This window comes from Polychytrium aggregatum (assembly GCF_025602895.1).
Source record: "Polychytrium aggregatum strain JEL109 chromosome Unknown BJ171scaffold_15, whole genome shotgun sequence".
NCBI classification, from domain to species: Eukaryota; Fungi; Chytridiomycota; class Chytridiomycetes; order Polychytriales; genus Polychytrium; species Polychytrium aggregatum.
This window is the reverse complement of record NW_026516217.1, coordinates 276314-296861: the sequence shown is the minus strand read 5'-3', so window position 1 is coordinate 296861 and position 20548 is coordinate 276314. Positions and strand designations below refer to the sequence as shown.

The 20548-nt window shown below is 59.2% G+C and overlaps 7 protein-coding genes across 7 annotated transcripts; 3 read left to right on the top strand and 4 right to left on the bottom strand.

Annotated features, from left to right (window-relative positions):
- Positions 1 to 440: 440 nt before the first annotated feature.
- BJ171DRAFT_71376 (uncharacterized protein) lies at positions 441 to 3329 on the bottom strand. Its single transcript, XM_053115836.1, has 2 exons — positions 2348 to 3329; positions 441 to 2065 (listed from the first exon to the last, which is right to left on the bottom strand). Exons 1-2 carry the CDS (start codon positions 3113 to 3115, stop codon positions 749 to 751), a joined length of 2085 nt encoding a protein of 694 aa, XP_052967373.1. The 5' UTR covers positions 3116 to 3329; the 3' UTR covers positions 441 to 748.
- A 2961-nt stretch (positions 3330 to 6290) lies between these two features.
- Positions 6291 to 10205, top strand: BJ171DRAFT_501706 (DDHD domain-containing protein). The gene is made up of 9 exons (XM_053110696.1): positions 6291 to 6513; positions 6679 to 6814; positions 7087 to 7472; positions 7624 to 7673; positions 7809 to 8183; positions 8377 to 8733; positions 8893 to 9030; positions 9183 to 9274; positions 9402 to 10205. Exons 1-9 carry the CDS (start codon positions 6386 to 6388, stop codon positions 10095 to 10097), a joined length of 2358 nt encoding a protein of 785 aa, XP_052967372.1. The 5' UTR covers positions 6291 to 6385; the 3' UTR covers positions 10098 to 10205.
- BJ171DRAFT_501703 (uncharacterized protein) lies at positions 10206 to 11924 on the bottom strand. The gene is made up of 3 exons (XM_053110695.1): positions 11527 to 11924; positions 11228 to 11374; positions 10206 to 11015 (listed from the first exon to the last, which is right to left on the bottom strand). Exons 1-3 carry the CDS (start codon positions 11626 to 11628, stop codon positions 10491 to 10493), a joined length of 774 nt encoding a protein of 257 aa, XP_052967371.1. The 5' UTR covers positions 11629 to 11924; the 3' UTR covers positions 10206 to 10490.
- Positions 11925 to 12271: 347 nt separating this feature from the next.
- On the bottom strand, positions 12272 to 13992 carry BJ171DRAFT_501702 (uncharacterized protein). Its single transcript, XM_053110694.1, has 5 exons — positions 13680 to 13992; positions 13321 to 13399; positions 13141 to 13200; positions 12790 to 12963; positions 12272 to 12611 (listed from the first exon to the last, which is right to left on the bottom strand). Exons 1-5 carry the CDS (start codon positions 13886 to 13888, stop codon positions 12450 to 12452), a joined length of 684 nt encoding a protein of 227 aa, XP_052967370.1. The 5' UTR covers positions 13889 to 13992; the 3' UTR covers positions 12272 to 12449.
- A 205-nt stretch (positions 13993 to 14197) lies between these two features.
- BJ171DRAFT_458433 (mitochondrial carrier domain-containing protein) lies at positions 14198 to 15981 on the top strand. The gene is made up of 5 exons (XM_053108378.1): positions 14198 to 14346; positions 14476 to 14601; positions 14812 to 15322; positions 15441 to 15625; positions 15801 to 15981. Exons 1-5 carry the CDS (start codon positions 14332 to 14334, stop codon positions 15867 to 15869), a joined length of 906 nt encoding a protein of 301 aa, XP_052967369.1. The 5' UTR covers positions 14198 to 14331; the 3' UTR covers positions 15870 to 15981.
- BJ171DRAFT_501698 (NDK-domain-containing protein) lies at positions 15958 to 18220 on the bottom strand. The gene is made up of 11 exons (XM_053110693.1): positions 18049 to 18220; positions 17730 to 17912; positions 17435 to 17470; positions 17250 to 17325; positions 17101 to 17124; positions 16918 to 16952; positions 16788 to 16804; positions 16628 to 16686; positions 16507 to 16546; positions 16259 to 16356; positions 15958 to 16139 (listed from the first exon to the last, which is right to left on the bottom strand). The coding sequence occupies exons 1-11, from the start codon at positions 18139 to 18141 to the stop codon at positions 16105 to 16107; spliced, it is 696 nt and encodes a 231-aa protein (XP_052967368.1). The 5' UTR covers positions 18142 to 18220; the 3' UTR covers positions 15958 to 16104.
- Positions 18221 to 18433: 213 nt separating this feature from the next.
- BJ171DRAFT_501696 (uncharacterized protein) lies at positions 18434 to 20102 on the top strand. Its single transcript, XM_053110692.1, has 7 exons — positions 18434 to 18595; positions 18682 to 18876; positions 18983 to 19078; positions 19166 to 19314; positions 19514 to 19652; positions 19780 to 19841; positions 19946 to 20102. The coding sequence occupies exons 1-7, from the start codon at positions 18558 to 18560 to the stop codon at positions 20008 to 20010; spliced, it is 744 nt and encodes a 247-aa protein (XP_052967367.1). The 5' UTR covers positions 18434 to 18557; the 3' UTR covers positions 20011 to 20102.
- Positions 20103 to 20548: the final 446 nt, after the last annotated feature.

The window sequence follows — 20548 nt, the reverse complement described above, 5'->3', positions numbered from 1 at the left end:
AATCATAGAAATCATAGAAATCATAGAAATCATAGAAATCATAGAAATCATAGAAATCATAGAAATCATAGAAATCATAGAAATCATAGAAATCATAGAAATCATAGAAATCATAGAAATCATGGAAATCATAGAAGTGATTGGAGCGGTGAAACTTGGGCAACGAGGATCTAATCAACGAGGATGCGTGTGAAAACGTGCCAACATGAAGAATGATCAACCAGGTGCGAACGGCTGCATGGCCATCTTTCGGTAGGGAGAAGCGAAAGCGAGAGGAGAAAGATCGGAGGGGTGAGAAAAGGAGATGCAAAGTTCAATTCACCCCAATTCAGTTCTATAGCCCAGCGAACGGGCATGAGTAAAAAGATAGCAACGGCAGATTTAGAGGGCGGCAGCCAAGAAATATAGACAATAGTTATCGAGAAGAGCAGAGGGTGGAGAGGGTGGAGAGGGTGGAGAGCGAGGGAGGAGCAGACGGCGGCCATGTGCGTCGCGGAGAGGTAAGCGAGGAGGGCTCAAGCGGTTGTGGCAACAGCAATCGCTACTACTTCCAGATAAAGCAAAAGGAGCAAAGAGGCGATATTTGCGGTTCTCGGCGATGAGGTCCTGGCCTCGAGTACAGGGTCTGGGGCACGTTTCCAGCGACGAGACGGCCAAGTTTCACTTCGGACCAGACCAGATGCGAGATGTGAGATGTGAGATGCGAGATGCCGGACTCAGAGCATCAGCAATGCTTCGACGACACCGTCTATCCGCTGTGGGCGCTGATGATCGACACAACCGAGTTCCGATGATAGAGCGACGGAGAGCCATGCGAAAGGCTTTGTAGCGAGGAGACAGAGAAGCGACGGGTGAGGGTCGAGGACGTGGTGATTGGCGAGCACGGTTTCTCGCAGCCGGCCGGCTGCTCACGCTGATTGAAAATGGCCTGGAGCTGGGCCTCGACTCTCGATCGGGTCATAGAAACGAGGTAGTTGAAGACTTGATTGGGCAGCGCCGAGCTGAGGAGCTGGCCGGTGGCCGAGGAGGCAGATGCTTGCCCCTGCTTGGGCTCCCGCTCATGTTCTGAATCGTATTCGGACTCGTACTCAGACCCGTATTCAGAGCCGTACTCGGAGTCGTACTCCGAATCATACTCTGAGTCGTACTCGTACTGCTGCTCGGTCTCGCTCGGGGCATCACTGATCACGGTAGTGCGCGTCGATGCTACCGCCGACTCAGTCATGTTGCTCTGGTGCTTGAGCGTGCTTGGAGGGAGAGAGACCGATTTTGTCATATACAGGGCTGCTGAGCTCCCAGGACGCATGTAGGTGCTGCGCTGATAATGTTGAGGGAACTCGAGTTTGGAGACGTCGTCAATGACCGTGAACGTCAGCTGGTCTTCGCGCATCATCGAATCGTCGTCCCAGGTTTTGGGATTGACGTAGATGATGTGTCCTGTCTTGGCGGAGTGGAAAGGGCCCGGTGCAGAATCGGTCGGAAGGGGGTGGATAGAGGCGGGAGCACAGGCCGGGGCCGGCGAAGCCAGAGTCTCTGCGGACGTGGTCACCTCGCCGTCGGCGGCTTCCACTTCCGCTTCGGCCGCAGTCTGGGCTGAGGTTGTGCGGATGGGGATGGTCGGATATGTGCGCATGAATTGAGCAAACTTGGCCATGCGCTCGCTCTTCTTGACATCTGCGCGCGGACGCGAGGGCTTTGCAGGTGTTGCCTGGACGCTCCGAGCAGCTGTAGGCTGCTTACTTGGAATCGCAGGAGCATCGTCCTTGGGTGGTGGTGGCGGCGGCGGGATGCCACGCCGACCAGCGAGAGCTGGCTTGGGAGGAAGCGGGAAGGTCACCAGCTTACTAGCATGGTAGGTGACCTTTTGAAGATCAGCAGTCTCGAGCATGTACAGCCAGCCGCGCTTCTCGAGATCGTCCTCGCACTGAAACTGCAGACTGGTGGTCCCGGTCTGGGTGCGAGAGCGGATGTGGATGATGGGCTTGCCGATCCGGCTGATGAACGACGAGCACTCGATGTTCTCGAGGAGATGGACGTCTGTGGCGACCTCTGTGCACTGGCTTGTCTGGACGGCAAAAAAGAACGTGCGACGCAGATGATGCGAATGCAGTCGCGGGAAGGGAGGGAGTCAGAAGGCTGCTGCGTATATGTGGGTGGCCGGGTCCGGGTCCGGGTTCGGGTCCGTGGGAAAGGGACTTGTGCGTGGGAATGCGATGGAAGCGAGCGTGGCAGCATGTACATCCGATCCAGCCACCACTATCGGACTTGGCCGTGTCCGAACCCTGTCGTCGCCCAGCCACCCCCGCAAGGCCACTGGCCACCAGGGCCACCAACGCACACAACCCACCTTGAAATAGAAGAGCATCCCGGGCAGCAAAATGCCAAACACCTTGGGCCACGGCCGAGCGTTGAAGCTGCGACGATCCCGCGGCGTCCTGCCGATCCAGCCCGAGTACAGAATGCTGTCGAAGGAGATTGCCGAGAGCACAGGCATGGTGACGGTCGCGGACGGGTCGAGGGTTGCTTCGGCCGAGGACGGAGGGGGGAGACTCGGACGGCCTGGCGAACTGGCGAGACGAGGGATCGGCTGGGCAGCAGCATGTTCGGCGGCCTGGGCGGCATCAGACTCGGATGGGTGGAGCAAGTACGAGAATGCGGTGGGAAACCACTGACGCTTGGGATGGGTATGGTCGGGGCGGCTGCTGGTCGGATCGGAGAAAGCACGACTGCGGCTGCCGCCTGTTGAGACGGGCGACGGTGACCGGGCCATCTGACCCAGCGAGGCTGGTGGGATGGGATTGAGGGGAAACCCAGGCACCGGGGACGAGACCGACCGAGGCGTAGGCCGCTGCGAGGGGGAGCTGACACCCCGCTCCACGGGCGTCGTTGGTCGCAGACCAGCAGAACGGGCGGGTGCTGGTGAGGCGGACTGAGCATCCGCAGCTTCCATTTGGAAGGGGATGCCGGTTTCAAGATAGGCGAGATCGACTCGCTTGGCGATGACCCCGCGCGAGTGGTTGGCGGGACGGGGATGATGGCCCCGCCGGCCGGTGTTGGCAGCCTCCTGCGCTCGGATCTGGTCGAGATGGCGGATGCGGAGGCGCTTGGAGTCCATGGCAGGGCTCAGGTCTGGGCGAGGCCGATCAAGAGACAAAGAAGGAAGAGGGGATGGGTCGAGGGATTGCGCAGACAGATGAGGATGGAGACGAGAGAGCGATTTGGGCAGACCTGGCGAGCAAACAGGAGGGCGAGGATGGCGGTTTTATGCAGAGGGCTCGGCGCAGGCCGACAAGGACGCCGAAGCTGGGCCGGTCTGCCGGAAGCAGTTGGGCAGCAGCGGCTGGGGAGATGGGTGGGAAAAGAGTGGCAACGACAGCCGTCCCGAAGCCCGTGCGAGCAAGGCCCGTGGTAAACATTGGACCTTGGGGAAAGTGCTGTGCGCCAATGGCCCAGAACCAGTCGCGGGCATTTGTTTGGGTCTCCTGCCACCAACACGGCGTCTCGTGTGGGGCGGCGGCGGGTTTCTGAGCAGGACCAGGCATGGACGCGGGGGGGGGAGCGAGGACATGGACGAGGGACGCAAGACATGGGCAGTGCGGGATGTGCACCGCAGGTGAATGGAAAGCAAAAGTATCGCGAAGGTGGCGGATGGGCGCAAGTACCGAGTGGGAGATGCGTTGGAATGGGTTGATTAGCGGGAGTGGGCGGTGTGTATCAGCCGGAACGAACGGCGATTGGTGGGAACGGAGCTGGCAAGTGTCTCTGACTTTGCTGGAATGGAATTGGCAACTCGGTCTGATTCGGCCGGGTGTTTCTGCTCGGTCGCCCCACTCCAAAGAAACATCCCCGGCTTGGACGCCGATGGCAATGTCCTTCTGGCAGCTGATGCCTTGGGACGGGCGCCTGCGTCGTTGCTGTTCCGGGGCAGTCCCCGTACGCCAGCGACAGCAAAGGCTGGATAGGATGCGCCAACGCTGCGTCTTGTGGGCGGCGTGCGTCTCTGTCCAGGGCATGCTTGCGCAGGAATAAGGGTGCGCCGAAGACACTCTGCTGCCAGCAGCCCGTCTTGCTGCAGGCGGGGCTCGCTTGTCGCTGGCGCATGAACAGACGGCCGGCTCCGTGTTTGAGCGCGGGTGGCTCTGTATGCCTTGATGGTACGCACCACTCGAGGGCTCCAGGGCAGACCACAAGGACATGCGCCAACCGGGGGCAGCCTGGCCGCATGGGCCGCGGCGGGGTGCGTAGACATATGATGCGGATGCATGGAGCGACAGTAGATGCATGGGTGGTGCGATTGTTAATGCGATTGTTAATGGGATTGTTAATGCGATTGTTAATGGGATTGTTAATGCGATTGTTAATGTGATTGTTAATGCCATGGTCAGCGCAGGTCGGTTTGTGACCAGAGAGAGCACCCGCAGTCGCCGCTGCTGACTATTTCCCTCCATGTCGCTTGATCCATGTCGCTCGCTGGCGCTCGTCCTTGCTGGTTGGTCCTCTGCCTGGTGTGCCACGGCGCAGACCGCCTTTCCCATCTGCCACGGGAAGGTACTTGCGGGCGATTGGCCAAAGGCGTCTCGATCGACCAGCGGCCCGATGCTCCCTTGCTTGCCGCCGATGGCAATCGGGCTCTCGCAGCCAGCATCACTAATCTCTTTCCCAGTCCTCTCCCCGACAAGGCAGCCCGTCCCATCGCATCGCTCTTGCTGCGATCGAGATAGACGGGCATTTGGGGGGGGGGCGATTGGGTGAAGAGTTCGGGAGGTCGTTGCGGTCTGGCTGAACGAGCAAAGTAACAGCCCATTCAGCTCGGTCGGCGGTGGGCCAGCATATCCAATGCACCACCCAGACGCCGTCCACTCTGCCCGGCACACAACCCCATTCACCGTCCAATACGCACTCTCATACCCAGCGCCATCCACTCCCATTCGCAAGCCAAGGCTGACTCCCGCTTCGAGGCCGGGGTGTCTGGCCTGGCCGCATTCATCCTCGCACGCCATCGCAGGCCATCGCAGGCCATCTCCCGTCTCGACCAACCACGTCCCGGCTGGCCATCGGCCCTGGAGCCAGACGGCGCCACACCCCGGCCTGGCGAGCTTGCTTCTTGCCTGCCATCTCGCCATCTGCCCAAGCTCTGCCGACCATGGCTGCTCCCGACGATGGGCTGCCTCCCGATTTGGTGCCCCGGTGAGAATACAGCCAAGCCCTGCTGCTCTGCGTCGGCCGGGTGTCAGCAGCACTGTCTGTTCGCAGAACCGCCATTCATCGCATCGAGCGGATATCCATCCGATCGAGTGGATATCCAGCTCATCAAGTAGATATCCATCCGATCGAGCCGATATCCGCCAATCGATCTTCCGTACTCGGCCCGCTGAGCAGCCACACAGCCAGCGGCATTGCTGCCCAGAGCTCCTCCAAGTTGACCTTTGATATGCCGCTTGCAGATGGTGCCACGCAACCGACACTCCCAAGCTGGACTCGACTCCGTTCAGAGCGATAACCACACCATCCACCAAGACCCCGACCAGCTGGTGAGCCAAAGGTCCCTTTTCTGCAAGCAGCAGTGCTCTTTGTCCTCCGCGCTCGCTACCCAGGGCTTCTGCTCATGTTTGCCGCAGCCGGCTTGGTCTGCCTCCGTCGCATTCGCATCCCGGCCCCGAATCGTGCTGAGACGGCCGAGACTGCCTCCACGGACCGAGAGAGTCGCTCGCCGGCGGTATCCCGCTGTATCATGCTGCTGTATTATTGACCCGATCGTTGCTGCCTGACAGGACGGCATTCTCGGCCAAGGACAGCACGGCCATCGAGAACAAGTATAGGATCTTTCTCGAAAAGACCAAGGATACCCAGAGGAAGGAGGTCTTTGGAGCAGCACACAATGCAACCGAGGACATCATCGGCACTCTGCTCTCGACCTCATTGCCGTCAGCCGCAACGGCTATTCCTGCGGCCGTCACTGGGTCGGCTCCCGCTGAATCCGGGTCGTCCGTCACCACGGCCGCAACGAGCAAACCCATCCCCGTTCCTGGCGCCACGCCCGCCCTGGCTCCGACCCCGGCCCCAGCGATTGCGTCGTCACTCGCATCGTCGCCGACCAAGCAGCAATTGCAGCGCACCTGGGACAACATCGACACCAAGGTTGCCGTGTGCGAGGACGAGCTCTTCGAGGTCGACGTTGGCAACATGGAGATCTCTCCTGGTGAGCCGCGCAGCTTGCCGTACTCGGCCATGTATCCGCAACTCCGAGCAACGCTGCATCTGCCACAACGCGTAATCTGACATCACTGTGTCTCACGCCACGGACATATGCCCCTACTCTGCGCTGCCGCCATGATATCGACCCTGCGATTCATGCAACCGGTCGCCCATAACACTTCCACTGCCGATGCGGCAAGTCTACTGGCACGGCCCGACGTATGAAATCCGCCGCGGAACCTGGTTCTATTCGCCCGATGGCAGCAAGTTCTTCCCGTGCGACGAGAACCTGGCCCGCCAGCTCGAGGATGGATACAAGTAAGCACATGTGTCGCCGCACTGAGAGAGCAATCCCTTGGCCGCAAATAGGGGCCCTGAGGCGCAACCGCCCTCTGGAACCTGCAACATCGCAGCGCCTGCACAGTCATGTCCTCGTTGGTGCAGATGGCGCTTGTATTCACATGCTTTTGCTCGGGCCATCAGAAAATTCCAGCCCTGGAAGGACAAGCCCCGGCCAGTGTCCAGCGTTCCTACATCGCTGTCGTCCCAGGATACGTTTTCGGACGGCAGCAAGGCTCCGCCGGCGACGGCGACAGCATCGGAATCAAAGTCCAAGCAGGTGAGCGACAGTGCGACATCCTCGGCTGCAAAGATGCAAAGTGGTATAGCGGACATCATGTCTGCGCTTCTGCCGAAGCCCTTGCAGACGGCTTCCCCTCAAGAGCGCACATCCGCTGGCGTCAATCAGAGGAGAACTGTCCTATGCAAAAATCGCAGCAATCGCAGCAAAACGAGCCGCCGGTGCGGGCTGAATATCCATCTCAATGAGCTTACATTATCCCCGGCCATTTTGGATTGCGCGTGACAATTCCAACCCTTTCTCTGCACTAGCGATGGGCCCTGTTTGGGCCTTACATGAACCAGTTCGTCGTCTACACCGGTGGCAGCCAGGCCTGGCTCCACTCGGACGCCTTGACCTCCAAACTGAGCCGAGCCGTCCGAAGCACTCTGATTGGCGGTGTCGGCGGCACCCGTCTGGTTCGTGGCTGGTCCGAAGTCGAGAAGCTCAAGACCAAGCCCTCGGCGGCAACCTCTCCCAATGCTCAGACGCCTGCGCCTCCAGTGCCACCCAAGAAGGACGATGGCTCTGTGGCAAAGTCTCTCAAGCCCGAGCCTGGCTCGGACACGACCCCGGCGGCCCCGGTTATTGTGGAGTCCGACGAGGTTCCTGAGGATGAGGACCGAAGCATCCAGCATTTGATTTTCGTCATCCATGGGTAAGCTCTCGGTCCTGCGGCAGTCCTTGCAGTGCAGATTCGAAGGCATCTCGAGTGCCCTTGTGCGGATCGCTGGCTCATGCTGACTTGCCAGCGCCGTCGCTTTTACCTGCTCTAACGCTACCTTGTTCACCGCACTTGTTCGCTGAAGCATTGGCCAGAAGCTCGGCGAGCGAGTCGAGACCGTCAATTTTGTCGGAGGTAGGTTTGACCTGCCATGTGTGCGGCGGCAGGGGAAGGGTGCCGCAAGCGCAAGCCCCGATTACTGGCTGCTTCAGACATAACTACGAGATGCGCTTGTATGCTCACGATGCGTTTGTTGCCATGGCCATCTAGATTGCTCGAATCTCCGACAGACTATCAAGAACTGTGCCAAGCAGTGTTTTGCATCGCCCAAGGACAGCCTCGGCCGTCCGGGCAGCGTCAAGAAGCCTGTTCTTCCGGGCATGCCTGTCGGCGGCGGTGTCCAGGTCCTGCCGGTGCAATGGCGCCACCTCATCCAGTTTGGGCAGCGTAAATCCAAGTCTGATCTCGCGGCAAGGGATGGCGACGACAGGCTTGGAGGAGATGGCCAAGCCGGACCCGGAACCGGAACCGGCGATGCCGAGGGAGCACAGCAGACCGACGAAGAAGAGGAACTGACGCTTGAGGATATCACGCTCGATGGCGTTCCAAGCATCCGCATGCTTGTATCAGACGTGATTGTTGATGGTAAGGCCGCATGGATCCGTGATGCTGGGGCGTCGGCCCCATTTTTCACTTGTGGGTGTGTCGCGACCATTGTTATCGGCATTGGGATTGCTATGAGCAGAGTCGATTGCCCTCCAGGACGCTGGCTCTGGAGGCGTGACCGACCCGGACATGCATCCACCGTCTCAGCGGCATGTTTTCGTTCCTGGCATAGTGCTTCTGTACATGACCCCCAAGTATCGACAAGAAATGGTGTTCCGCGTAGCCGATGAACTCAATCGGATGTATCGCCTGTTTGTCTGCCGCAACCCAAAGTTTACGGGCAAGTTTTCCATCTACGGACACTCGCTCGGTAGTCTGTTGGCCTTTGACATTCTCAGCCACCAAGGCGTGAGCCCAGCCGTGGTCGCGGCCAACAAGAAAGTCACCCCGATTGGCGAGCACGAAGTTGATCTCAGCGAAATGTTTCGTCAAATGTCATCTGCGGGTCAGAAGCGCAGTCTCCGTGGTCTGATGGAGCATGCCCCGATCCAGTACCCAAAGCTTGAGTTTGAGGTCGACAAGCTGTTCCGTGAGTATGACTTGGGTGCTCCAAAGCAAGCGGAGGAGCGGACTGGTGTGCGAGTATATCTGCCGATGCGCTTTGAGAGTCTTTAGCACTTCTGAACGCATGCAAGCCAATTACTGACCCTGAGCCGGAATCCCGTACCACCGGGCGTCGGTTTGTCAGTGGTGGGATCGCCCGTGGGGCTGTTCCTGCTGCTCAAGAACAACAAGTTGCGAGGCTGGGCGAATCAAGACCATGTGCTCGAAGACGGCATCTCCAGACCTCTGGTCCGCGGCCTTTACAACATCTTCCATCCACACGGTATGTCCGGTCCAGTGACGAGCGGTACTTGTGAAGATCAACCCTGACGAACGAGCCGAGCACAATTATCGTCGTCGCACAGCTAGAATATGCGGCATGATGTGGCAGCATCGCTGGTGGCCTGCTCATGCTATCAATCCGCACGGCTTTAGATCCGGTGGCGTATCGCATCGAGCCGCTTGTCGATCCAAAGCTGGCATCCATCAAGCCGCACTACTTGCAGTACACCAAGGGAGGTCTCAAGGTAGATGGGCACCTGACAGCGTGCGGACAGGGCAGTGCATATGCTGGCTGAATGAACGAGTGTCGGGCGACCACTCCCTGGATCCAGCAGCCAGGGCTTCTCACACGACGCATCCTCGCTGCTACAGGGCACGATCGTCGGAATCCAGGACCTCGGCAACGACATTGTCGATCGCGGCCGTAGTATATACGAAACCATGCGAATGGGCATTGTCTCGACGACAGCAGGCGTCATTGGCCTGCCGCGGAGCATGGTGGAGCTGGTTGGGTTCAAGAGCTCGCTCACCGCTCCTGCCTCTGCGCCTTCGCCCACGCTCGTTCTTCCTCCAGCACAGCTTGGCCCGCCAGACACGGAGCCAGGGCCGCCAGCCTCAGTAAGCAACAAGCGATCCTCGGCCATCCTGGATGCCGGCGCCTCGAGCGGGACTTCAGCCTCGGCCTCGGCCGGAGCAGCAGGACCAGGCCAGACCGGCTCAAAGGCAAGCGGGTCCAAGTCACAGTCGCGCGATGCCGAAATCCGTCTGCTCAATCCTCGGGGACGACTGGACTATGCTCTCCAAGAAGGCGTGCTCGAGAACGCATATCTGGCTGCCCTGGGTGTCCACATGAACTACTGGAGCGACACCGATGTTGCGCTGTTCATGCTCAAGGAGATTTATACGGCCGAGGACCAACCCCTGCCTGCAAGCGCCGCCGTTGTCAGCACAGGCCCGAGCGGTGCTCCTGCCGCTGCTTCCAAGAAGGAGGCACCGTCAGCCGAGACCCTGGCCCAGGACATCTCGAGCTCGCTCTCCAAGGGCACGCTGGCTGGATTCGGCCTGTGAATGGCAGCGATCGAGCGATCGAGCGATCGAGCGAATGGCTGACACCAGCAGTGCTTGACCCGCAGTCCCATCGTCCTCTCTCACCAATACACCGACCAGTCAAGAGCATTCCATGCAGAATTAGAGTATTGGTGAAGTTCACGGAATGGAAGCCGATGATGGGATACGTGTGTTTCCTCCTCCCCTGCGGCCTCGTGGCTCCGGATGGTGCACATCTGGCAATCAGCAAAGGGTAGCGAAAGAAACGTGACGAGTACAGCAGATGCGAGACAAATGCTTGGGAATCTACAATCAAAGAGGACGATTCAGCGGGATAGAGATCGACGCAAGCCGACAGCCGGCGATATTGGAGATGACAGGCGTGGTGGCAGGCCAGGTGGAGGGCCGAGGAGCTCATTGGGCCGGCGGCTGGGTCGAGTAGAGCTCTGAATATGCCGGAGCAGGCTCGGACGGGACCGGCAAGGGGCCAGATACATAGGCCACGGCCGTGGGGGCGACTTGATATGCCTGGTAGCTGGTGTGCGGCTGGACAACAACCGAGACCTGCCCTTCGTCCGAGTCCTCGTACTGGTCGAGCAGACCATAGATGCCGCCTGCAATGGCTGGGGGCGGCAGCGTCCCGTTGAAAGCCAGCGACGACTTGACTGGGACGCTGTAGAACTTGCAGTTGACCGTCTCGGCCAGACTGATGTGCAAACCGTCAAAGGAGACGCCCGCAAAGATGCCCTTGCAGCGGACGACCAGATGGAAGGGCTCGGGAGCACCCGAGGCCAGCGACGAGGCGCTGTTCGAGAGGCCGTGCCGGCCAAACGAAGCCGAAAAGTCACGGCCGATGGTGAAGCTGGAGCTGGAGGCCAGGGACTCGAGAGCGGCCTCGGACTGGATGAGAATGAGCACCTCGGTGAGCTTGAGGCCGATCTGAGCCGGTCGGGAGCCAGTCGGGAGCCAGCCGGGAGCGCACCGGCGAGTATGGGCAGGAACAAGAGTTTGAATCAGAGGCATGGTTCTGCGGCGGTAAACATTTGGCTGCAGCAGAGCCCGGTATGTCGGACGGCGGAGAGCAAGCGTTGAGAAGCATCGCCATCACCGCCGAGGTGGTTTGAGGCTGTGTCTGAACGGAAGAAGCTCACCATGAGGCCCACAGCTGCTCCACGGAAATCGATGGCCAGGGGAGCGGACCAGCTTCTGTCAGCAAGGCGGCCAAAGAGCAGTCCTGAGCCGCCTTTGATGGAGGCCGGGCCAGCGCCAACCTGCTTGAAGTGTGCGATGGCAATGCCCTGGAGAAAGCACAAATGCAAAGATATCGAGGAGGGAGTTGAGCGACGGGAGTTTGCCGACATCGATGGCGGAGCAGAGCCATCAGCAGCAACAGCAGCAGCAACAGCAGCAGCAACAACAACAGCAGCAGCAACAACAGCAACAATCGCACCTTGGCACCGCGTAGTTTCTCGGCATCGATCAATTTGTTTTCGACAAAGTATGCCAGGGACTGGGTGGCCCTCGTGCAGAGGATCTCCATCATAGGAGCCATCCTCGGTGCTGCTGTCGAGTTGGTGCGTTGACGATTTGCAGGGAGTGGCGGACGGCCTGGGATGGAGCTGCTGGGAGTTGGAGAGAGCGGCGCCAGCGAAACTCAAACGGGATGGGCCGACAGAGCCCCTGCCGCTGAGAGAGCGCATGCGGCTTGCAGTCCAGCGTGTTGAGCCAAAGAGGAAGCCACATAGTCGCTTTGGGAGAGACACGCCGGAACTGGATCGCATTCATATTCATACACCAGGCCGAGAACGACCAGGTGGATGAAATCCTTTCCTTGGGTGTGGTATGCCCTGCGGTGTGCTGTGTGAACATGCAGATGCAGTGAGTGAGTGAGTGAGTGAGTGAGTGAGTGAGTGAGTGGGCACGATAATTACCAGCGAGTCGCTGCAGATGCCGTCGCTGCAACTCAGGGCAAAGAGCAGAGCAAAATCGCTGAATCTCATCAGCCGAGTCTATCGCAACCGCGCGAGTGCCGGCCGACGTCACTGATCCAGGCGATCGATCAGCATACTTGTGGGTTGCTGTTCCGGCCGTTACTGATGCCGCGATGCAGGGAGTTTGAAACTACACCAGAACCAATGTTCGAAACAGAGCACCCTCGCAAGCAATCGCCGCTCGTTGTGGCCGCTCTACTCGCATCACGTCTCTGGCTGGAGCGACCAGCGGGTAGCGGTGTTGACGACTTTGGTGCTGCAGATGGACATGTTGTGGACGACATGGACAGCACAGATGATGCCTGCGATGCAGACAGTGCGAGGCGTGTGTGGACGATCTGACATGAGGTGCTCTATTGTCCCCACGACCCCTGGGGTTGTTTCATGTCAGCCAGTGCACGACGGCCCACATGATGATGACCGAGACGACGATGCCCGCAAGCAGAATCCAGTTGTCGACGGCCGTCCGCTGCTCGATATACCGGATCAAGGTCGTCGAGAGGCCCAGCGAGTTGGCAATGTCAAGCATGCGCCGCTGTGTGCCCTGCAATCGAGCCCACCGGGACAAAAGCGGGGGGTTCAGGATGTGGCATCAGATCCAGAGATGGCAATCGCATCCAGCGTAAAAGAAATAAGCGGCAGACGGGTCAGCAGGCGAACCATGGTGCGATCCGACGGCCTGTGCGTGCTGGCGAGTGAGTTTCGACGAGCTGTGAGCCCACCTTCAGAATCGACTTTTGTTCATAGAGTTCCTGCAGCGCCGCCCGGCCCGAGTTGATCAGCCCGTCGAGTTGATTGCCGACGTTGTTGAGCGCGCCGCTCTCTTGGGCCATGTATTCATCCAGCGAAAGCTGCGCCAGATTGTTGCCATTCTGGAAGAACTTGGTGGGTCCACGCTGCGAGGCGATCGGGCGAGTAGGCGACAGGAGATGCGATGGCCGTAAGCGGGAATGTCGGATCGAGCACGGAGCCGGGTGGAGGATATACATCTATGCCGAGACCGGGCAGCCGATGTGCGAGAGCTTGCACACAGCGATCCGATGGCCGACTTGCAGCAGCTCGTGCAGACCCACCTGGTGCACTGCCGAGGCGGCCTCGCTGCCCATCAACATGGTGCGCTCTTCTTCTTCCCGCTGCGGGTTAGAACGAAATCAAGACGGCAATGTCAGGACGGTTGTCTGGATGCGACGGGGGACTCGCCACAGTGGGTCAGCACATCACCGCCCCTCATGCAGTCGATCGAGAAAGCGCACCTTCTTTTGATACTCTTGCTTGAATTGGTCGAACTGGCCCTTCAGGTTCTGGTATTCGGTCCGGATCTCCTGCGACCGACTGCGGTGGATATGCACGGAAACGATGGGACGACGACACAGATTGGAGTGGAGTTTGTATAGCTTGTGGAGCAGGACCGGATGTGCTCCGAGGTGCTGAGCCGACAGGATGCGGCGATCCAAAATGCAGTGCCGGTGATCCGGTATCCACCCATCCTCTCAATCGACGGACCCAATTCGAGCGATTCAGCAACCGTCGCTGCTGCTGCGAATTGGTCGTCGAGTCGGCATTGATACCGGGACGGCGGACGTAGCTCCAGCGACCCAGTCTCGAACCTTACGTTGCTGCCAGCTCGCGCTTTTCCAGGGTAATCTCTCTCTTGGCCATGTCCGCCAGATCGTCCGAGGTCTTCTTGAGCGTTGTCAGCGTCGAGGTGATGGCGCCCATGTGTCCCGGAGAGGTATCATTGCCGGTCAGGAGCTTGTCGAGGTCGAGCTTGAGCTGCTCGACCTGCTTGCGGGCAGACTTGTAGAGGACGGCCGCGCTCATAGGTGCGGCGACGAGTTCAATGCCGGCACGGTGGTATCAGAGCGGGGGAGCTGGGTGTGGCTGCCCGAAGGAGCCGGTGATGGTCGGGGATTGATGGGGGGAAGAGATGTGCTGGAATCGAGTCTGTGGTTTTCTGGACCCAAACAGCGCCGGAGTGCGGCTGGCCAGAGCGAGGCCGGCTGTACAACGGCTGGCTGTGGTGCGGCTGGCTATGCTGCGCTGTGCGACGCGGCTGCCGCGCCACCATAGCCAGGAGTGCTGCGCTATCAGCTCATCTGTGTCACCCTGCCATCTTTCCTGGCGCCTTCGAGGGCATCTCTGGGCTGGATGGCATCGCCGGGCGACCTTGCCCTCCGTCGCCGGTGCAAGCATCTGCCGATCCCACGACCGATCCCAGCACCCAGCGAGACTCGTCCCCGCCAACTCCAGCAGACACATACAGAATGTCGGCCAAAAAGGTAGCCAGTCCTTCGACCCAGCGAGCAACTTGTCGCAGATGCAGCAACCAACTCGTCGCCGATCCCGACACAGCTTACTGACCGGGGCTCCTCATGCTGCAAACACTCGGATTCCCCTCGTCGCTCTAGTCCTCGGTCCCTGCTTACCAGTCGCTCACAGCCGGCGCCATTGCTGGCGCTGTCGAAGCTACCGTGACCTACCCCACCGAATATGTCAAGACGCAGATGCAGCTGCAAAACAAGTCGACCGACAAAGTACGGAGTCGGCTGGGTGGCTCTGATGTGGCGGCCATGGCGGCTTCGATCGAGTGGCCATGATGTCTTCAGATCCATCATGGATCCAGGATGCCGGCCGGCTCTCCAGCCGCCGCTGAATGCCTTGGCGCTTGCTGTTTCTTCTCGGCGGGGTTTGCGTTTGGTAGCCTCGAGGCATTGCTGACGCTCGGTTCGCTTCTCCGGATCCAGAAATTCGCTGGCCCCTGGGACTGCCTCAAGAAGACCGTGAGCGAAAAGGGCGTCTTTGGTCTGTATCGTGGACTGTCGGCCATGGTGATCGGCACCGCTGCCAAGGCTGGTGTGCGCTTCCTTTCCTTTGAGCAATTCAAGAAGCTGCTCAAGGATGAGAACGGCAACCTCTCGGGCCACCGGATGATGCTCGCTGGTCTGGGTGCCGGCGTCACCGAGGCCGTACTGATCGTGACGCCAACCGAAACCATCAAGACCAAGCTGATCCACGATCAAAACTCGCCCAACCCGAAATACCGCGGGCTGATCCATGGCACCTCGACAATCGTCAAGGCTGAGGGCATCGCTGGCATCTACCGCGGCATGACCGCCGTCGTCGCTCGACAGGGAGCCAACTCGGCGGTGCGGCTGACGATCTACGGCATCCTGAAGGAGCGAGTCCAAGGCAACTATCCCGTTGATTCGGTCACAGGGACCCGGCATGTCCCTTGGTATGTCACCTTTGGAAACGGTAAGCTCGCCTCCGATGCCGCGTATCGATGCTGCCTGTCAATGCCGCCTGTCGATGCTGCGTATCGATATACTAGCATTTTGTGTTCCCCGCTGCTCACGGTTCGCTGTTTGATCAGGTGCCCTGGCCGGCATCATCACTGTGTACAGCACCATGCCGCTGGATGTCATCAAGACCAAGATGCAGTCGCTAAATGCCAAGGCTCTCTACAAGAACTCGGCTCACTGTCTCTACCGTGTTGCTCGCGACGAGGGCATCCTTGCGCTGTGGAAGGGTGCCACTCCGCGCCTGGGTCGACTGATCGTACGTAGTGTGGGCTCGATCGCTACCATGAGAGACGCTGCTGCTGAGGACCGCTAGCGGACGGAGCGATGTGCATATGTCGCTAGATACCGGCGAGCCAACCTGCGCGCAATGCTAACTAACTGCCGTCTTTAACGACCACCGCACGTGGCGATCGGCATTCGACCGCGCTCAGTTCTCGGGTGGCATCGTATTCTCGGTCTACGAACAAGTGTTGCTGGGTTTCAAGCTGCTCGGCAAATGAGTACCCACATCATCCCTGCAGTAATGGGCAAAAGCTGCGCCGTCTGTTCGGCTGTGGCAATCGCAATCGCAATCGCAATCGCAATCGCAATCGCAATCGCAATCGCAATCGCGGGGCGTCGCTTTATTCCCTCGATACATCGTCAATACATCCATCCTGCTAGACACGAACGGATGCCGAGCTCCACGAGAGAAGTAGAGGGACAATGTATCGGCTTGTGGAGCAGTGACACGGCTTAGTTGTCGGCAGTAACCCACTCAGCGTTGGCGACTGGAATCAGCATACGGTGCATCGGTATCAGTACGAGTTGGTGTGGCACCCATGTGGAAAGAGCTGCAAGCCAGTTCCGGAGAGACGCTGTCTTTCCGCCGCTGAACAACGATACTTACACTCCCAGTCGTACACCTCGCTCTTGCCGAACCAGAGGGAAATCTCCTTGGTGGCAGACTCAAACGAGTCCGAGCCGTGGATGATGTTGCGGCCGACCCTGAGCGAGCGCAGACAGCATTGATCGGGGAGATCGCCCCCACGCAACAATATGCAGGGTGAGCAAAGGCATTTGTCGAAAGGCAAGGAATCCACGCAAACAGCCAGGCTTGTCCGCCAGGTCGGTCAAATCAATCCACACTGCACTTACATGATGCAGTAGTCGCCACGGATGGTTCCGGGAGCAGCCTCTGAGAATGCAATCGGTTAGCTCGGCTGAGCATATTGACGACAACATGCTGAGTGCTGTCAGATAGAGAGACACCACTCACCGAGGGGGTTAGTGGCACCGATGAGACGGCGACCCTGACGAATGACATCCTTGCCTTCCCTGTGAGCGGTGCGAGCAGAGTTTAAAAGGCGTGAGCCGAGGAGGCAGGAGACACTATGTTGGCATGCAGGCCTTCATGCGTGCCGATACGATCAGCTTACCAAACCATGGCGATGACCTGGTGAAGAACCGTGTGTGTTGCGAGTAGTGCGAGCATAATCAGTTCGAGCGGCTCGTTGGATCCGGTGCGCCACACATACTAGTACTAGCCAAAGCTGTGACGCCACTTACGGGAGCCTTGCCGCCAGTCATGTAGTCGACCAATCCTGATCAAGTTGAGGGAGACAGAATCAGATCAAATGGAGGAAACAGTGTCATATCACATCGTGCTTGAAGACGAGCGGACTGGTGGTAGCAGCTGTCGCAGTCACGTCCAGACAATATAACGATGGTCGGCTATGGCTTTGAACTTACCCTTGAAGAAAGGACGGCTCTTGACTGAATGGACAGGATAATAGGTGAGAGCAAGGGTGGCAGCTCAGCATAGAATTGAGAACCTTGTGGCGCACGGGCCAGCCAAGTCCATCATCAGAAATGCGCCGAACGGATCACCAAGTACTCACGGTCCTCGTAGTGCTCCTCAGCGAGCTTGGCGGAAGGCACAATGGCCTTGATGGCAACGAGCTTGTAGCCCTTTCGCTGGAAGCAATCGGCATCAGCAGCAAGTCGACGGGCTTTCGAGTCACCAGCACACACAACAAAGATCCCCAGAGAGCGAGAACACAGCAGGGACAAGCGTTTCGCCCACCTCAAAGCGCGAGATGATGTCGCCAACAAGACCGCGCTACCGATTGACAAACGAGACCGTCTGATTAGCACACACATGTGAACGATGGACCGGTCCTGCCAACATGACCGACGCGATACGTGCTGCACCGCCATACTGTTGATCTGGACGCCAGCAACCAGAAGCATGGCCGATGAAGCTATAGGCACGACGGGTGACGCCATTGACAGGACCAGCAGCCCAGAGACCATCATCCCGAACAATCGCCTCACACCAGGCCAGACATACGGCAGCAGATAAACGCAGCTGGACATACCTGGGTGCCATCGGGCTTCACGGCGATAAAGGTGCGTTCGATGCCGCCCTTGACGCCGGCCGCGGTCTTGGTGGGGGCGGCCTTGGGGGCATCGGCCATGATCGCATTGCTGGGACCGACCTGCAGAGCAGCAGCGCCAGCCAGGGCACCGCCGACGCAGACGGTAGCGGCCAGCCATCGAAGCTGATCATGCGAGACGATGAGCTTTGTCAGCATCCGTCTGGCACAGCTGGACGAAAGACAATAGCCCCCAACGATCGCGATCTGGCAACAGCCAGGCTCACGCGTTCCTTTATGGATGCACCATCGCGGGCCATACCTTGCTGGGAGATGCGGCCTGGAAAACGGCAGCCGACCGAGTCGAGAGCTGGCGCGAGAACTGGCGAGCAAAGGCGGGGGCTCTGAAGAACATGGCTGGAGACAGGAGCGCGGGACGGCTGGATGCGACTGGCAGGACAGTTGCGGGACAGATGCAGGACAGAGCCGGGCGGGGCTGGTGGATTGCCGCCATGGCCTTCTCTGTCCTCTCGCCGAGGAGAGAGCGAGCGCGATGTGCTGCGCATGGCCTCCCAGCCGGATCGAGCCGAGTCCAGCCGAGTCCAGCCGGATCGACGCCGCGCCGAACTTCTGCGCAGCACTGTCGTGCAAGCACCGATCCCCAGACACGCCCGGCTCGCCCCACCACCGGCGTCCCTGTTGTCTGTCCTCGCATCTCCCCCAGAGCCGCACACTGACCAGCGCACATTCGCCAACGACGAATACGCACCGGGACAAACAGATCGCAACGCAGCCTGCATCTCCGGACGCCAGCCTCACACAATTGCAGACATGAACCCGCCGCCACCGCCACAGAGCCGATTCGACTGGTAACTTGGTCGGGACCGCGGCTCTACTGTCGGTGCTGCTCCCTGGTCCCGCCGCTGACCCTGTCGGATGCGCTCTTTGCCCCCAGGGAGACCGAGATTGGATGCATCGAAGCCCTGGCCGCAGACACGGCAGAGGCTATTTTGGAGCGAAGCCGCGCCAGCTCAGCGCTGGTATCCACGAGCACACTTGACCACAAGGTCAAGACAAGCATCCAGTCGATAAAGTCGAAACTGCAGCAGCTCGAGCAGCAGCTGTCAGCAGCCGAGGAAACCGGGCAGTGGTAATTAGCAATGTGGAGGGCTGCAGTATCGTAGCCTGGGCTCTTCCATCGGTGCCGCTCGAGCGAGAATATTCAAGACGTAATACCATGACTCATGTCTCTGCAGGAGCAAGGACGAACTGAAGAGGTGGGAGGAGGCTGTGCTGGCCCAGAGCCGAGAATGCGACAAACTAGAGGCACTGGCTGGCGAGTCCTCTGAGAGGTAAGTGGCATCACGCAAAAGGGGCACAGATTAGCCCGTCATCGCCAAGCAGCCCAAGAGGAACCTAACCCAGTCGGCCACTTCCAGGATGCAACTCCTCTCGATGCCGGAGCCTCCTGCGGGCGGATCAAGCAGCCGGAGTAAGGTCACTCGATTTGCCGAGCCGCTGGTGATCGAGGATGCCTATGATGCGAGCAACTCGGAAATGGTGCAGCTGCAACAGCGGATCATGCAAGGTTTGTCGTCTCTCTGGGAAGACTGCATCAGAAGACTGCATCAGAAGACTGCATCAGAAGGCAGCGGCGCTTCCCTGGACACGAATGTGCCATGCCACTGTGCCAACGATGACGATAGCTTCCTCCAGGCATTGATCAGTAGGACAGCCCATGCTGGCAAATCCTCGGCCACTAACTCGGTTGCTCCCGGGCAATGCAGACCAGGACTCTCACCTCGACCTGCTCAGCGAAAGCATCCTGCGTCAAAAGGATATTGGCATCATGATCAGCGACGAGCTCAACATGCATGTCCAGCTCCTGGAGGAGACTGAGCAGTCGGTTGACAACCAGAACAGAAAGTGAGTCTGCCAGGGCCGCCCCTCGAACTGCATGCGGAGCTTGGACGGCCGCAGATATGGTCGACATTGCGCAGGTCGCTTATCGCGCAGCTATCGATGCTTACGCCATCCTTTCACGCACACCCAGTCTCCGACAAGCCCAGCGGAGACTCAACGAGTTTGTCGCATCGACGCCAGCGAGCACAAAAGGTATCAGCCCCCGTTGGCGTCGGCGCTATTTCGCGAGCAAAGTGAGTCATTCGAAACGAGCCTAACCCCGCGGACCACAACTGCTTCGGCTCGGGCTCTCGTAGGATACATGGTGATTGCCGCCCTCCTGATTATTTTGGTCATTGTAATCCTCGCGCGACGGACATGAGGAGCTGCTGGCCGGACCGGGTCGTCCGTTCTGCTTTTGCTGGCGCTGGAATCTTCACAGCATACGATAATACATAATTGCTGTATACCGGATCCGGGCGTGTCGGCTGGATTGCGTTGTTGGTGGCCTGCACTCTCGAGGGCTCTGGCTGCTGCGGCATCGGAGTCGCCGATGGCCCTCAGGAACAGCGGAGTCAATGCAGGCGGAGAGGGATCCATGCTCCGCGGCTTCAGGGAATGGTGGCAAGTGTCAACTGCCGCGTGATCTCCAATCGTGCTCTGCTGGCCGGCTTTTGTCCGAGAATCGGGCTCTGTTGGGCTCATGTGGTGCAGGTCTCGTTGGCGGTGGGTCGATCTGCGCTGCTTGAGACGCCAGCATTCGCCAACATTCGCCGCACCCTCCTGATCTCCTCTGCTTCCATTACCACCAACGGGATTGAGCGCTGACTTGTATCCATCAACCAGATTTCGCACGTAAACTTGCCCAGAAAAGTCGTGATAAATATGATTCATGATCCAACCTTTGAAGGGTTCCTCAA

What these genes read in the sequence shown, in the direction of transcription:
- BJ171DRAFT_501698 (XM_053110693.1), bottom strand. Translation starts at nt 18,141, where the DNA reads ATGTTCTTCAGAGCCCCCGCCTTTGCTCGCCAGTTCTCGCGCCAGCTC. An exon ending in AGGCCGCATCTCCCAGCAAG is followed by an intron (nt 17,913 to 18,048) that starts GTATGGCCCGCG and finishes TCGCATGATCAG; the next exon opens with CTTCGATGGCTGGCCGCTAC. An exon ending in ACATCATCTCGCGCTTTGAG is followed by an intron (nt 17,326 to 17,434) that starts GTGGGCGAAACG and finishes GATTGCTTCCAG; the next exon opens with CGAAAGGGCTACAAGCTCGT.
- BJ171DRAFT_501706 (XM_053110696.1), top strand. Translation starts at nt 6,386, where the DNA reads ATGCGGCAAGTCTACTGGCACGGCCCGACGTATGAAATCCGCCGCGGA. An exon ending in TGAGGTCGACAAGCTGTTCC is followed by an intron (nt 8,734 to 8,892) that starts GTGAGTATGACT and finishes TCGGTTTGTCAG; the next exon opens with TGGTGGGATCGCCCGTGGGG. An exon ending in ACACCAAGGGAGGTCTCAAG is followed by an intron (nt 9,275 to 9,401) that starts GTAGATGGGCAC and finishes TCGCTGCTACAG; the next exon opens with GGCACGATCGTCGGAATCCA.
- BJ171DRAFT_501702 (XM_053110694.1), bottom strand. Translation starts at nt 13,888, where the DNA reads ATGAGCGCGGCCGTCCTCTACAAGTCTGCCCGCAAGCAGGTCGAGCAG. An exon ending in AAGCGCGAGCTGGCAGCAAC is followed by an intron (nt 13,400 to 13,679) that starts GTAAGGTTCGAG and finishes TATCCACCGCAG; the next exon opens with TCGGTCGCAGGAGATCCGGA. An exon ending in AACAAAAGTCGATTCTGAAG is followed by an intron (nt 12,612 to 12,789) that starts GTGGGCTCACAG and finishes GCTCGATTGCAG; the next exon opens with GGCACACAGCGGCGCATGCT.
- BJ171DRAFT_71376 (XM_053115836.1), bottom strand. Translation starts at nt 3,115, where the DNA reads ATGGACTCCAAGCGCCTCCGCATCCGCCATCTCGACCAGATCCGAGCG. An exon ending in GGATGCTCTTCTATTTCAAG is followed by an intron (nt 2,066 to 2,347) that starts GTGGGTTGTGTG and finishes TTTGCCGTCCAG; the next exon opens with ACAAGCCAGTGCACAGAGGT.
- BJ171DRAFT_501703 (XM_053110695.1), bottom strand. Translation starts at nt 11,628, where the DNA reads ATGGCTCCTATGATGGAGATCCTCTGCACGAGGGCCACCCAGTCCCTG. An exon ending in AGAAACTACGCGGTGCCAAG is followed by an intron (nt 11,375 to 11,526) that starts GTGCGATTGTTG and finishes TGCTTTCTCCAG; the next exon opens with GGCATTGCCATCGCACACTT. An exon ending in GAGCAGCTGTGGGCCTCATG is followed by an intron (nt 11,016 to 11,227) that starts GTGAGCTTCTTC and finishes CGACCGGCTCAG; the next exon opens with ATCGGCCTCAAGCTCACCGA.
- BJ171DRAFT_501696 (XM_053110692.1), top strand. Translation starts at nt 18,558, where the DNA reads ATGAACCCGCCGCCACCGCCACAGAGCCGATTCGACTG. An exon ending in GCCGAGGAAACCGGGCAGTG is followed by an intron (nt 18,877 to 18,982) that starts GTAATTAGCAAT and finishes ATGTCTCTGCAG; the next exon opens with GAGCAAGGACGAACTGAAGA. An exon ending in GCAACAGCGGATCATGCAAG is followed by an intron (nt 19,315 to 19,513) that starts GTTTGTCGTCTC and finishes CGGGCAATGCAG; the next exon opens with ACCAGGACTCTCACCTCGAC.
- BJ171DRAFT_458433 (XM_053108378.1), top strand. An exon ending in AAAACAAGTCGACCGACAAA is followed by an intron (nt 14,602 to 14,811) that starts GTACGGAGTCGG and finishes CTCCGGATCCAG; the next exon opens with AAATTCGCTGGCCCCTGGGA. An exon ending in CGCGCCTGGGTCGACTGATC is followed by an intron (nt 15,626 to 15,800) that starts GTACGTAGTGTG and finishes GACCGCGCTCAG; the next exon opens with TTCTCGGGTGGCATCGTATT.